General features: G+C 39.0%; 1 protein-coding gene across 6 annotated transcripts in view; it reads left to right on the top strand.

The window, feature by feature from the left end:
* rnf182 (ring finger protein 182) overlaps positions 1 to 11,643 on the top strand; it is a 50,838-nt gene extending 39,195 nt beyond the window's left edge. For 5 of the 6 annotated variants that reach the window (XM_031903167.1, XM_012964177.3, XM_012964179.3 and 2 more), the window contains one exon: positions 5,081 to 11,643. In XM_031903167.1, coding sequence (XP_031759027.1) covers positions 5,260 to 6,000 — 741 coding nt within the window. In that variant the 5' untranslated portion in view covers positions 5,081 to 5,259 and the 3' untranslated portion in view covers positions 6,001 to 11,643. 6 annotated transcript variants of the gene reach the window in all.
* Positions 11,644 to 15,639: the final 3,996 nt, after the last annotated feature.

The raw sequence follows: 15,639 nt of genomic DNA, 5'->3' as shown, positions 1-15,639 counted from the left end.
GGATTATAGGCAGATAGGGGATGTTCTTTTTTCCCATAAAAACAATCAGTGCACCAGAGGCCTCCCCCTTTAGAGGAACGGAGCTTCCATTTGAAGCAGCGTAGGTGGTTTTTCGCAGTGAAGGCAGTGAGGTTGTGGAATGCCCTTCCTAGAGATGTGGTAATGGCAGATTCATTAAATGCCTTTAAGAGGGGCCTGGATGAGTTCTTGAACAAGCATAAAATCTATGGCTATTGTGATACTAATATCTACAGTTAGTATTAATGTTTGTATATATAGTTTATGTATGTGAGTGTATAGATTGGTAAGTATAGGTTTTGTGTGCTGGGTTTACTTGGAAGGGTTGAACTTGATTGGATGTGGTCTTTTTTCAACCCTATGTAACTATGTAACTCTACTGCGCATGTGCAAGTGGCACAAAGACAGAAGAAGGAAGAGGAGACACTAACTTACAGATACCCAGGCTGGTGCAGTTTTCTCCTAAGAGGAGCACTAACCTGGGTTGTAAGGTAAGCGACTACAATCACTGGGGGTGCCTTATATTTTGGAACCCCCCAGTGATTGTAATTTTCCTTCTTTTTTGAAAGGACTTGTGATTTATACATTTTTCCTTTGAAGCAAACACAAAATACACACATGCTGCAATGTTAATCAACACTTTATACACTTTCATATGTATCCTGAGTATTTATCAGCATTTTATTCATAAACGTGGTTTAGTGTGTTCTCAACAGAAATAAGTTTCCAGCCATTTTAGGTTCAGTCTCCTATTTTGTGGGAAGCATTTTGGACATAATTTATTTAAAACTCAATAGGATTAAAGGCTTATAAAAATGTACATTGTTATAAACCGTTCTATACTTCGAGGAGTATCAAGGGCAAAATAAGCAATCAATGTTTATTATGAAGAAACCCAGAGCAGTAGCTTTACTTCCTTGTAATTTTTTGGTCTGGGGTAGAATGATGGAATAGTAATCTCTCCATTCAAATTAAACTCTTCAGTTTCTTGTCTTCTGAATATGGAGGTTTATACCCCAGTGGATCAAGCTTTAAGATTCTTTAGGCTGACAGGAACACTGTCTGTTCAACAAGGCATTTACTGATGGCCAGATCTTCAGGTTGCCCTGCATTGTTAAAATGGCCCATTAGAGGTCTAACAATAATCTGCCAACAATTAAGTATGCTGGAGGGAGGGAACATCATTTTTTTCTATGAAATTTGAACTAGACAATGGGTAGAGTGCAGGTACCAAGCCTTCTGATGTATTATGTAATATATTATATTGTCTTAAGGCAAGGAGCATGGAGTGTCTTGGATTGGAAGGGAATCAGATTCAGTTTATGGGGATTTTTTTATATAGAAGATCCTACAAAAAAAAGTTTTGGAAATAGTTCTGTAACAGATTTATCAGCAAATTGTATAGACTGGGGTATTTATGGTAGTTCCAGGATGTGCAACTAAATATATTTTATGCCTTGAGATGTATGTATTCTCCGATTCCATAGCCTTCATAATTGAACTAAGGGTTTAGATTTTGAAAGATAGATTTTCTGATTTTGTTTCTTCTAGTTTAGGACTGATTTTGAGTAAATCTTCCTAAAACTTTTGTGGGGGCGGAGCAAGGCTTATCACCGCTGGCTTGTAATTTTGTTTTGTAACTGTAAAATGTTTGAACTGATTTTCTCCCAAACTTGAAACACTTTGAAAGATTTTATGGGGGATTCTCTCTGAACTCTACCTGCAAATCTTGCATGCATTTTCTACATTCTCACCTGAACGGTTGTATGCATTTAAAGGAACGCTGTGATGTAGAGTTTTAGTTTATTTATGTGCACTGGGACTTTTTCAAAGTACACTGGCTTGCAAAGAGGTCTTGTTCTTGGTACTGAGCATGTTTCTGCCTTAGAATTGGCAGAGAGCTGGTGTTTCATGCATTATAAACATTTTGCAAGAAACTTTCTTTTTTTTTTATAACTGAAAGATGATATTGGTTGTTTTTAGGAAGAAGTGTGTTCTCCCTCCCTTTTTTTTAAGTTGAGGAGTAAAGGGCAATTTTCCTTTAGAAGTTAAGGAGTAAACTTTTTTTCAGTTGTGGTCTGATGACTATTTCTTCAGCCATAATAATTGTATTGTTGCTATAGAGAAGTTCTTGCTAAAACTTAGGCTGTAGAAACAAGAACTAAGGGTAAGCAGAAGAGGGCCTTGTCTAAGGCTCAAAGGTCACCTACCCCTAGATCCGGGTCCTTATGCACCTAACCACCCACTGGCCACTAATACCCAGCTGTTGTCAACATGCATGTACGCGTGCTTATATGCACGGGGGGAGTAAGACACCAAGCTGGGTTGCATAGGGTGCCCAGTCAATTGGCCTTTCACTGTGTACATAAGAAGTTATTAATTTTATGTTTGTTTTGACCATCTGTAACTTCAGTTGCTAGTTCTTTAACCTACAGGGTGGGCCATTTATATGGATACACCTTAATAAAATGGGAATGGTTGGTGATATTAACTTCCTGTTTGTGGCACATTAGTATATGTGAGGGGGGAAACTTTTCAAGATGGGTGGTGACCATGGTGGCCATTTTGAAGTCGGCCATTTTGGATCCAACTTTTGTTTTTTCAATAGGAAGAGGGTCATGTGACACATCAAACTTATTGAGAATTTCACAAGAAAAACAATGGTGTGCTTGTTTTTAATGTAACTTTATTCTTTCATGAGTTATTTACAAGTTTCTGACCACTTATAAAATGTGTTCAATGTGCTGCCCATTGTGTTGGATTGTCAATGCAACCCTCTTCTCCCACTCTTCACACACTGATAGCAACACCGCAGGAGAAATGCTAGCACAGGCTTCCAGTATCCGTAGTTTCAAGTGCTGCGCATCTTGTATCTTCACAGCATAGACAATTGCATTTCATGTTTAATTTGAAAAGGACTTTTATTATACAGCTTTTTATGTCTGGGTGACAGGTCCACTTTAACAACTTTCTCAAATGTTAATTACAATAATTTTGTGCCCCCAACTGCATTACTCCAGCAGCTTAGGTTTGTACCCAAAATAATGTATGCTGCAATGATTGACAATAACTCTCCACTTTTTCCTGTGTCCATAAAGTATGTTTTACTGACAGCTAATGATTTAAGTCTCATATATGAGTGCCACTCATCAGGTAGAATTAAGTTTTTACCCTTGTAGTTCAGTTGGCTAAGGATTGTCTGGTGTTTTGTTTGCCTCAGGGCCACTAAAAGTTTGAACTTGACAAATATGTCACACCTCCTATGCCCCTAGTTCCCCAATACTGCAATGAGCAACTTTCTCTGATACTGCTCCAGCATATTACATAATCCCCAGTGACCAAACAGCATACTTTAAAGATATTTCATGCCTGACTCAACATTAAACAACTCACTAGTTCCCCTGTGGTGCATTACATAGGTCATCAAGTACTCCATTACACAGTAACACAGTTAGACATATAGATAAACAGTAACAATAAGATACCATGTTGGTAACTCATTGTATTCTCCTCAGTTGATGTGTAAAGCTGGCCATACATGCACCGATAATATATATAATAATAATATATCATATAATAACCATGCACGCACCGATAATACAATATTATCGGTGCGTGTATGGCCAGCTTTACACATCAATTGAGGAGTTAAAAGATCTGCCTTCAGGGCTGAATTGGTAGAAGGAGGTAAAAATCCTATTGTTTCTGCCTCCTTATCTGCCGTTTCAGCCCTGAATGTTATTGGCGGATTGAACGATCTTTCGTGCGACCATCGCAAATCACCACGTGTGTGGCCACCTTTTGTGTCGGTGTCCTAGTCTCATTAACAGAAGGGTTATATGATTAGCATATCAGCAAAAATCACTGTACAAATGTCAAGCCTATATCTGTTGCTCAGTGCAACAGGGGTGAGCAATAGTAACCCTTGTAAACAAAAATCCATATAATAAGAAGAGAAATAAATATTCTAAAAAGCATCATATTTGATAAGGTAGCCTTCCTCAATCCAAAAAATGCAGTTCCAAAGTTGCAATGTTGTGTTGTGTAGGACCAACTGAAAATGCCTGCTTGTTAGGGAAGTCCTAAAGTTTGGAATATTCTACTTATTTGCTACAAACTCTGTCACAAAGGTGTTCTGATGCTCTATTTTTCTAATCTATAAAAAAATGTCCCCATACCTCAATTTATATATGGTTCTTTAAGCAAGTGACTGTATTAACACACAAATTGGGGTGCCTTGTAGTCTACCTGCCCAAATTATTTTTTGAATAGAGCTTTACCCACTAAGGGTTTCAAGTTGTTCATTGGTCTACATGTGTGTTTTTCTTTTGTGCATTAATAAATAGACCAATTACATGTTTTTGCCTTACAGTACAATAAAAAATGTGACTTTGATTACACCTTACAGTTTCATGGGACCTTAAAGCAAAAGGAAAGGTGAAATCACTCGGGGTGCTAAAATGTTGGGCCTCCCCCAGTGATTGTACCTTTTCTTCTCCTTTAACCTGGTCCCATAACTGCCTGTTCTCAAAGTGGTCCAATAAGACTATGGCCATGCTTTTTATATGGGAAGTCCACCTTACTATTCTACAAGACTATTGTAAGTGCCTGCAGAATCTCACTGCATTCACCAGCAATTCAAAAGTCTTACAATCACTTTTTTTGCTCTTTCTGTTTTTTCTAAAATGTAGGTTTTAAACATTAATCTAATTTTCTCCCTTTAATATTAGCTCAATATGCAGTTACTTACTGTTTATTGATATATTTCTCAGCAGCTTTAGAAAAATGTCAGTGATTAAGATAGACATGTGTTCTAATTCTAGCCCACTTAACTGAAATATAGGTTTTCTTTTCATGAATTTCTTTAAAGTAGTTAAACAGAAGAAGAGGTGTTAGCTAAAGCATGTGACAAATCTTTCTATGGAGCAAATGCAAATGTCATCATGTTAGGGCTTTACTAGTTGGAAGCATCCAGTAACACCATCCAGTTGCAGTTTCCTTTTTTGGATTCACAGCTATTGCATTGTCAAAGCATCTAACCATGTAAAATCCTCTGTTTCAGAACCCAGTGGGAGATGCAGAGAAGTAATGAATATCCCAGCAACATATCAACAACAGTTCCCCTGCCGTAGTGTGAGGGTGGATGAGCCCGTTTCCAGGCTGGAGACTTAGATGATCTGTACATGAGTGCTGCTTTATGTTTTTCTGCACTAACATTCCTACTGTTCAACTAAAGACATAATGACAGGTCAGCTAACTGAAGATAATTCAGAGTCTCCCAATCTGAACCCTGATGAGCTTGAATGTAAGATCTGCTACAACCGTTACAATCTGAGACAGAGGAAACCAAAGGTACTTGGCTGTTGCCACAGAGTATGTGCCAAATGCCTTTACAAACTGGTGGACTGTGGAGAATCCCCACAATGTGTTATTGTGTGCCCGTTCTGCAGATTTGAGACCCGTTTGCCTGAGGACGAAGTCAGCAGCCTTCCAGATGACAATAATATATTACTGAACTTGGCATGTGGTGGAAGGGGGAAATGTGTTGGAGACAACCCAACAGAGCTGCTTCTGACCCCAAAACGTCTGTCAACTCTTGTCACCCCCTCCCACACCTCTGCCAACTGCCTTGTCATTACCATCATGGAGGTCCAGAGGGAAAGCTCTCCTGCTTTGAATGCTACTCCTGTGGTAGAGTTTTACAGGCCTTCAAGTTACGACCCAGTTTCAATACCTCAGAACTGGACAGTGTGGAACTGCACTTCACTGATCTGCCAAACCTCAGTGCGTGTGTTTGTTTGGTTGTTAGGGTTACTTTACTTCAGCTCCCTACCCTTAGGGATCTATTTGCTGGTGTCAAAAAAAGTCACCCTTGGGGTTGTCTTTGTCAGCCTTGTTCCATCTAGCCTTGTTATTCTCATGGTATATGGCTTTTGTCAGTGTGTGTGTCATGAATTTTTAGACTGTATGTCGACGTCTTAGTCCTTTAACCGTATCGCCATCAAATGTCCATTCTAGGAAAAATTTTGTATCTTTAATAGTCAAGATATTTTACCTGTATTTTTAACTGAATTAGATTTGTGTTAATAAGTTTCTTTGCAGTGTTCACTATGACTCCTGTCTGTTGCCTTATAGTTAATAATGTTGGTAAAAAAATCATTACCACCCCAGTTTTAGTCATGTGGGGGATCTGTTACTGATATTTACTGAAATATTAAATAATGAGAATTATTACATGGTGTAATTGTATTTATAGGCTGTAACTCAGGCTTTGGGCAGTGGCACACAAGCTGTTTTAATTACTACTGAAGTGTGTAATGCCAAGCAACATACTTATATTGCTTGCTTCTCATTGGCTGTGATGTTCAACGTAATTAGCTATTAGTGTCACCATTAGAATGCTTCTATGCTACAGCCCTACAGCCCAATTCAAAAGATATCATGTGATAATGCAATGCTAGCAAAGAAAATGTGATCGTTTACAGGTATTGTACTGAAAAGCACTATAATGAAAAACTGTTTTAAGTCTCTCAATAGCTGTATGTGTTTTTATCTGGTTTCTGCCTACTTTTATCTTTTTTTATTAAGGTTAAAAATGCTGCACAAATAGGAAGAGAAAATCAACCCAAATATTTATGAATGCTATGTAACGCTCCCAACTATATATAACATCAACCAATAACAGCATTTAAATTGAAACTAGCAACTGCTGGGCATGATGTGCATTCACATATGACTGGCACGCTCACAGAGGAACAGCATTATACACAAAGCACATAACCCAAAGGGAGGAATGCATCCTGAAAAAACATTGTGATTCTCCACCTGGCACAAGGGAAAGTTTCATCCATGGTTTATGCAGACTTTCAGAATGCCACCTTGTTACTGTGGCTAACAACAAGGAAGTAGGTAACTGCTGCTGATATGAGTTGATTACTATAATCTGACCACCGTTATCAGATACAAATATTTGAGGCTCCCACTGCTTTAAGTCAGTATATTTTGTCAGAGATTGCACTGATAATATCCCTGCCTTGCCTGCAAAAGCTGGTTCATACATCCTAAATGGTTGCAGTCTCTATACTTAAATTGTGCTTCCTTAGTAGTTACATAGTAATTCGGTATTGCTAATTACTGACAGGCTTCTGCCTCTCCCTGGGACTGTGACTTGCTGGCTGCTGATACTGCAGAGGAAGTGCTGGAGGAACACAGACAGTGGCAGGAGGAGCGCCAGAGTGTGGTCAAAGCAGGTATGTCTGTGTATGTGCATTCTACAAGGGTGTTTTTTTCCCACAGAGAATGTGACTGACAATGTCACTGCTGACGTGCTGGTGTCCAGGGACAATGACTTACCCTGTGTATTGAATATGGGGCAAAGTAATATCTCTCCTATTGGCTCTGCTGCAAATGCTGTGATGGTGCTTAATGGCAATGTTTTTCCTTCCACTGCTAATCCTTCCAATGCTGCTGTTATGGGCCTTAAAGGCAATGCTTTACTTTTTGCTTTTGGTTTACCATCCACTGCTGCTAATGTCATGGTTCTTAAAGGGAATGGTTTGCCTTCTACATCACTCATGGGGGAGGGCCCTGCTGGGTGCTGTATAAACAGTGGTGCCCCTGGTGCTGGTGACTGATAACATTTCTGTACTAAGGAGTATGGAGTTGCTGCAAAGCAGGAAAACAACACTGAAGCAGGAGATAAAGAGTGTGACTGTTTCAAGTGGGGTTCAAAAGCCCCAGGGCACCAGAAAGGCTGCAGCTTTAGGATGATGGCCAATGGAGTGAGTTAGTTGCCCGCAATAGATCTCTGCTACAGCAGGCGACTAACCATGCCAAAATGTCTTGCCACCAGAAACAATAGGAGTTGCCAATGGAAAGGCCTATGCATTGGTTTGGTTTGGTAGCAGAGATCTATCATGGGCGACTAACTTGCTTCATGGACCATCAGCCTTAAACAAAAAGCTGGAGGACATTGGGCTGGAGATCAAGGAGACCATGGAGCAGATCATTAACTTGAGCCAAAATGTCTCCCATGATGATGCAAATGTTCCAGTTGGTGGAGGGGAAAGGATGGAAGAAAAATGCCCTTTGGTGGCTGATGGGAATGTTGTAGGGGATGGGCTGGCACAGAGTGAAAGTGGGGTGGTGGGTGAGCATGTGGTGCTTGGGGAGAATGCACAGAAGGAAAAGCAAAGAGGCCAAAGCTTCTGGGAAAGGAAAAGGTTCTTTGTGATTGAGAGGCAAGACAGTGGGGCACATGATGGCCCAGTATTCAAACTGAAGAATGTGGTCAGGATCAGGTGGGAAGGGCCAAGGTTCAAGGTAGGAGATTTGTAAATCGAAACATCATTAAACAATCCCTGGGCTTTACCACACATGATGTCTTTACTTTTATCACCCAGTCTGAATATGATGTCAGCTTCAAACTGACCCAGGGGCTGGAGAGGTTCTGGGCTCTGTATGATCAGAAGGGAGAGACTGACTGTGAGGGGTCCTGAGCAGTTCCTATCTCCAGGCCGGACACTAAGCTGGTCACTGTCATTTTTAAACACAAGCCCATTCCTTCCAAGGAAGATTTTTGGGTGGAGGGGTGGCAGGCATAGATGTGGCTGCAGGTGCACAATAATATCTTCCAAATTCCTTCTGCATAGGGGATGAGAGAGGCTCCTGTTTTTACCTACGGCAGCCCCACTAGTGCTGCAGGTGTTGAGCAAGGGAACATTTGGCCAGTGACTGTATGGTTAAAACCTGTTCGCTGTGCGAGGCCCAGGGCAACGTGAGTAAAGAGTGTAACCTGAGCATGGCCTTGGGTCACTCACACCCCAAATACCCTACAGTCTGGCATAATATACTCAAGGCTTGTCCCACAGTGGGACAGAAGCTTTTTCAGTCTGGGGATTTACAGCAGGAAGTGTCCACTGCTCAGGATGAAGTACAGAGGGAGCAGAAGTAACTACAGGGGTTACAGGGGGAAGTACAGGAGGAAATACAGTGGGTAAAGGATTAATGTTTTTACTCCTGTGTGTGTAGTGTAAAGGCAGCAAAGTCTCTGTAATGGAACTGTGTGTATTCCCGTAAATGATTTAGAGAAAGGGGAATATAAAACCCAGTGATAGTATAGAAGGGAATGAGCAGACTCTTTGGTTTCATTTGTTTTGTTTTATTGTTCCTAAGTTTTAATCTTGTGTTCTGCCCAATGCGTATTGTTATGTGTTAATTTGTTACTTTGTTAATGTATTTTATCAATAAACTAAATTACCTGACACCTGCATTGCTAAAAATGTTCCCATGTCTAACCCAGTGGTAGATATGAGAATAGCACTCAAAAGTAAAAGATGAGCAGGAGAAACAATAGCTTATCTGAAAGCAGCTCCATTGTGAAGTTCTGGCTCATTCTGAAAGCTCAGACTCGGGCGCAATGCACTGAGATGGCTGCAACAATATTACAACTAAAAAAATACATTTATTTGAATGAATTATTGCAATGTACACAGTGTAATTAAACTACACTATAAAAATCATGACAGAATCCTTTGAGGTGTTGAACAGTTTTAAAAAATGAAAACCTAAAATGTCTTAAAAGTTGCTCTCATAGTATTTTAAAAAGGATATTTTATGGATAGGCTGTTTGAAATATATTGCAAAATACTTTTAGATGTAATCTATGTGAGTATATGTAGCTTAAAATAGTGTAAACCAACATAAGTCAATGTTTATGCTACAGGCAGTGAGAATATTTTATGTCTACTCTGTGAAGCAGAATATTGTATATCCTAATACTTCATATACAAATATATTGTGTGGTGTGTACAGAGAAAAAACAAATGTATTCTTTCCAACTTTCTGTCTTATATGTGTACAGAGCACACAGGAAAAAAGACAATCTCATCCCTTTCTCTATATTCTAAAGTAGTAAACAGGCAATATTTTTTTTTTAATTAAAGCACTTTAAGGTCCAGACTGAAGTCCATGGGGATATTATAAAATGTTTTTGGAGACTGAATCTGGTTCATTTTTGCTTATAAAGAGCATAAAAGATAGAAGCATCGATACTGATGCCGTGCGGGGCAATGACAAATGGGTACACTTCTGACAAACTTGTTACAAACTTCTTCTCAGTAATCCCAATCAGTTATTAAAGATTAACCCACAGTACTTCTGCATATAGGAAAATATAGGTGCTACATTGCACTGGTATAGATACCCATAACAATCAATCAGATCTTTGATTTTATTGCAATGCTTTGCTTTCATTTTTTTATGTAGTAAGCCAGTCATAAATATGTTACTGATTACTATGGATAAAGGCAGTGGTGCAAATACACCTAATATCATCTATTATCCACAAAGCTCCAAAATAAAATGTTATCATTTCTCCCACTGCCCCATTAAAACAAAACATTTGTAATCCTTGATATTAGACTAATTCGCTTTTTCTCTGTAATAATATGCATCTTGTACTTGATGTTAACTGAGTCAACATAAATCTGTGTTAGCGTCTAACAACTCTCATGGGTTTTCTGTATGTTTAAATATTTAACAGGTGAAAGTTATGCTAAAGAATCACTTATACCAAAAACCCCATGTTATTTGAGACCTAGATTTGGAAATTCGGAACAGAAATAGCATAAAAATAAATCCTAAATAAAAAATGTATAAATATAATTGGTGCAGATTTATTATAAATCAAATAAGAGTAAATCAATTATGTTATCCTATCACTTTGATCAAATAAATAGGATGATGTGAGTGGTATGATTAAAATCAATATTTAACATTGTCCAAACCTTCTGGGTAATCATTAACTCAGAAGCACATAGTAGGCTACAGACAAAGTTCATTTTATTCCAGTGGACTTGATCCTTATTGATAAATAATGATATTGATTGAATCCCCTGAAAAAAAACAAATAATTGTTAGATAATAAATCAATCTGATTTTTAAGGCATTCATCATTGCAGTAATAAATACCTTTGACTGACTGATTCTAGCAGAATCTAGCAAGAACCTGAAATGTTAAAAATGTGACAATCCAGAAATATGTTGCAGGCAGGCATGTCTGGTGCTTATAGGGTGGTAATTCTGTACACTATGTTAACTGGAAACAATAGGAAGCCTTGATGTCATCCTGTGTCTATGAGAGTTTGCCAAACAAGCATATTTTTCTCCAATATGGCCAACTAAGGTTGGGGATATCGGGTTGATCTAATCACTATGGGGAAACAGGTCATGGGGGCAAGGACCACATTAACAAGCTGATGCGGTCCTCGATTCAATGGAAAATCAAACCTGTCCGACATACAGACAATTTTACCCCATACAGGGGCAATTAAGATGCCAAATCAGTCTGAAAGGGCCCGAATCAGCAGCTTAAATCTGTCAACCTTTAAATTCTGTTTATGATATGAGTAAATACTCAGTTCTTAATGTATGGGGAAATATTCCCCAAAACGTAATATTTTTTGGAAGTGGAAAAGACATAACACTTGAGACATGTCATGTATACAAATCAGGAAAACCATAGTTTATTCCAAGCAAAATGTTTGGAAGTAAAGTACAATGAAACATTAACTGCTGTATATGTTTTAGAGTAAAAAGAGATTAAAGAAAAATCTTTTTCAAGTATTTTCTTCTTAGTTTTGTCTTCATAAATGTAGTGGTTATTTGTTGTTGTTGCTGCAGAAATGTTCTGATTTTTATAAAGTTCTTTTTTTTAATTCTTATTCTCTTGTCTATTTCTCTTGATTATTTCTGTGACTATTATACTGCAAAACAAAGTATATAAGTGCTGTATATAGTACTGGCTTCTTCATGGGACTGTAATTAGACTGTATGCTATAAATGCAGCCACTTGGTCCCTAAAGGTGGCCATACACGGGCCGACTATAGCTGGCGCGAATAAAAATGCGGTCCCTTGTAATGGGGAGAGCAGATCGGCTCGGCCGCCGATATCCTGGCTGAAAATTGGCCAGATTCCGGATCGGCCAGGCTTTAGAAAATCTGGTCGGATCGGGGACCGCATTCGGGCTGCGTTGAATGCGGTCCCCGATCCGACCTGCCCATTTGCCCCCGCCCACATAATCCGATCGCTGGCCCCCAGGGCCAAACGATCGGATTATTATTTTTTTTACCTAAATGGTCCCCGATATCGCCCACCCGTAGGTGGGGATATCGGGGGAAGATCCGCTCGCTTGGCGACATCGCCAAGCGAGCGGATCTGCTCGTGTATGGCCACCTTAAGGAGTGTGAGATTCAGGATTGATAATAACTTCCTATTAATCCTGATCAGGTGCCAGTGCATTAACAGCACTTAAGCCCCAGACTTAAGTGCAAGAACATAATGGGGTAAAAAATCTAGCCCCTTAGTGCTCATTTAACAAGCACTTGAATCTGGGACACATTCAGTGCAAGGTACTGAGTACAGTTTTGGCAGGCACAATGCAGACTTGTACATGGGTTCCTGAAATGGGGCAGGTGGGAAGGACAGGGCTCTATTACAACCTGCACCCACCAGTGATCCCTGACTTCAAGTCCACCTGCACCCACAGATGTGCAAGGCAGGCCAGGTTATAAAGTGTGAAAAATATGGAAACAGTTTTTTACACTTTTCACCCTGCCTCACTGTCTATTAATGAGCCTGACTGCCTCCTTGAAAGATTAACTAATTGTTTTAGTTAATGAGTAACAAATCACATCAGACATACCAAGATGTCACAACTGGGATCAGCAGGGTAAGTCAGCTGGCAGTTCCTTTCTATGGCATCAAACTGTATCGCTGAACTTTTTTCTATGCAATGGCACTCCAAGTAGCCATAATCTTTAGAATCACAGAGTGGCCCTTCCAGATATAGAGCCTCTGTGGGAGAATCTCTATCCCTTAATGTGTTGGACAAATGGACCAGAGTGTATGGTTTACAGAAGCAAATGTAACTGTTATTTAAAGGGTTGTAAACCCATTATAAAGAAATACAATATACATTCATTACAAATGGTTGCTACCGTGTTTCCCCGAAAATAAGACACTGTCTTATATTTTTTTAAGCTCCAAAATATGCACTAGGTCTTATTTTCAGGGGATGTCTTATTTTTCCATGAAGAAGATACAGGACACATTTATTCCATCACCCTAGGTGGGTGTCTTATTTTCGGGGGGTGCCTTATTTTCCGAGGGGGGTGAAAAATCGGGGGGTGCCTTACTTTCGGAGGATGTCCTATTTTCGGGAAAACAGGGTATTGTATGCCCTACTGGACTATTGAAACAAGGTAGCAAAAGCCAGATTAACAGACCTATGAAGAAGCTTGCAAGTTTTTGTAGGTAATGCAGTTTAGGTTAGAGAAAAACTGAATACTGCTACAGTCTTTTAAAAGTGAGGCAAGGCAGCAGGGTCAGAAAATAAAACTAAACTACAATTACATTTAGAAATAACAATAAAACCACTAAATGCTTTTAATTTTCAACCCCAATTTTATTTTTGTGTTTATATCCCCTTTAAGCTAGTTATCTAATAATAATGTAGTAGTCTATTTTATAGTTAGGGGTCCAAGGTTTTGACATTGCAACAGCATCTTCTTCACGTATACATAGAGGGAAGATAGGCAAAAAAAATGACTTGAAATATTTATCCAGAATTTTTGTATCCTTAACTTGACTCAATTAAAGGTGTAACCTTACACAACAATGTATTTTCCCTGGTCTGGAAAAGTAATCAATATTTTCTATTAAATAAAGATACTGTAAATCAAATCCTGGGCTGACACTTTGCCAGTAAATAACAGATGCCCAGTAAATCTGAATGGTTATAAAAGTGTATTCATAGTGAAGCACAGAAACATTTATTTTAGTGCTGATAGTAAAAAAGCAGAGCTTTAGACAGCAAGAAGGATCCCATGATCAGAGAAAAGCACTTTATTTTTTGTGGATAGCAGCCTTCTATCTGACATCAAGACCATATATATGGACAGATATTATACTTGTCTATTTTACAGTTGCCACTACAAAGGTCAAGATTGGTGTTATAAATAAAACTGCCATCAAATACTATGGCTAATTTGAAAATCCTTTTTACCACCCCTACTTCATTATCAGTTATTGTCACATACATAGCAGAATATTCTGTCCTGACAGACCAACTGTTAAAATGCCACTCCATGGTACTCATATGTTAATAGATGGCCAGGCTGTAAGGTTAAAATCAAACTTATTTAAAAAACAAATATTTATAAAACAAATAAGTGCATGTATTGCCTTCTTAAATGAGGTACTATTTGGCTGGAATCATGGCATCAAAGGGAAACTAAACCATTCTCCACCAAGTGTTATCCCACTTCACTGGGCCTGCTGATGCATTAGCTACCAGTGCGCATGATCCTGCTTGCTGATGAATGTCAGATGTCAGACAAACATGGCGTCTGCCAAATGCTCTGAGCAACTCTGCATTTACAGTCTGGGTAAGGGGACCCAAGAAAAATGTACTGAGGTAGTATTGCTACATTACCTACATTTTATGTGTAAAACACAGAGGGGTTGATTAGCAAACATGCTAAATTACACAGGTACAGTTGCCAACAGCAGTCCATATGCAAACATTCTGCTGGCCTTAGAGTTTGAAAAGCAATGCTGTTGGCCAATTAATCTAGACATCGTTCCGGTAACTTCTGAGAATTCAATGGGAGGCATACAAAAAACTGTCAGTATTGGTCTCATTTCTGTATACATATAGAAGAGAGGGAGTTATTTAGGGAACACAGTAGGAAAGTGGATACTAAAAAAAGACATTGTGATTTTGTTAGGAGTGTCAGCGTTCCTAACTCCTCTCAACTCGCCTCATGGCAGCAGCACCTGGCAAGTTACCAGGGGTGGTCAAAAGCCACTCCTGGTATCTGAAAGAGCCAAATTCGAATCTTTAAATTGGAAATTTGGCTCTTCTAGTATAGAGAGTGCAATAGCCCTCTGTCAGGACCCCTGAGGTGGCGCTAAGTATCAGTGACATTCACATGCTCAGTGTGCTCAGAGCAGCTGTTGAGAAGCGAAGCTAAGGGGCTAAACTCAGCAAGAGATTTTGTTGGACAGTGTCAGATCAACAGAACACATCCTACAAATTGGATGTAGCAGCACGGGTTAAAATTTTATGAAACTGATACAAAAATCTGATGTGTAAACTACATGAAAGAATGGCCGTACAACATGCTGCATGCTCTGTTTTTTTATCCAATGTTATAAAATTTTTCTTATTGAAATACACTGATTGTCGGATGGAGATGCAGGAAAAATACGCTCCATCTGACTTCATCTGATCTGACATTACATTAAAGCCTATGGAGATCAGATTTTGTAAGCTCCTACAAAATCTTGTGCTGTTGCATGCTGTTATGTGGCATTAAATAGCATTGCGTGGTGTTACATGACTAGATCAGATTAAATCTGACCCACAAAATCTGATCAAAATCACCTTTGGAGTTTAGCCCTAGGGGTCATCACAAATTATCAAGCAGAAATGAGGTTTATGTGTCATATCAGCTTTGCTACATGGCTGTTTATTATAAATTCTGATGCTAGCTGCTTTGGTTTTATAGCTGCCACAAACTAATAACCTGAATTATTTACTAATCAGCCTTCTGTTG

Source organism: Xenopus tropicalis, chromosome 6 (genome assembly GCF_000004195.4).
Source record: "Xenopus tropicalis strain Nigerian chromosome 6, UCB_Xtro_10.0, whole genome shotgun sequence".
NCBI lineage: Eukaryota > Metazoa > Chordata > Amphibia > Anura > Pipidae > Xenopus > Xenopus tropicalis.
The sequence above is the reverse complement of the archived record's forward strand: the minus strand, read 5'-3'. Positions and strand labels throughout refer to the sequence as shown.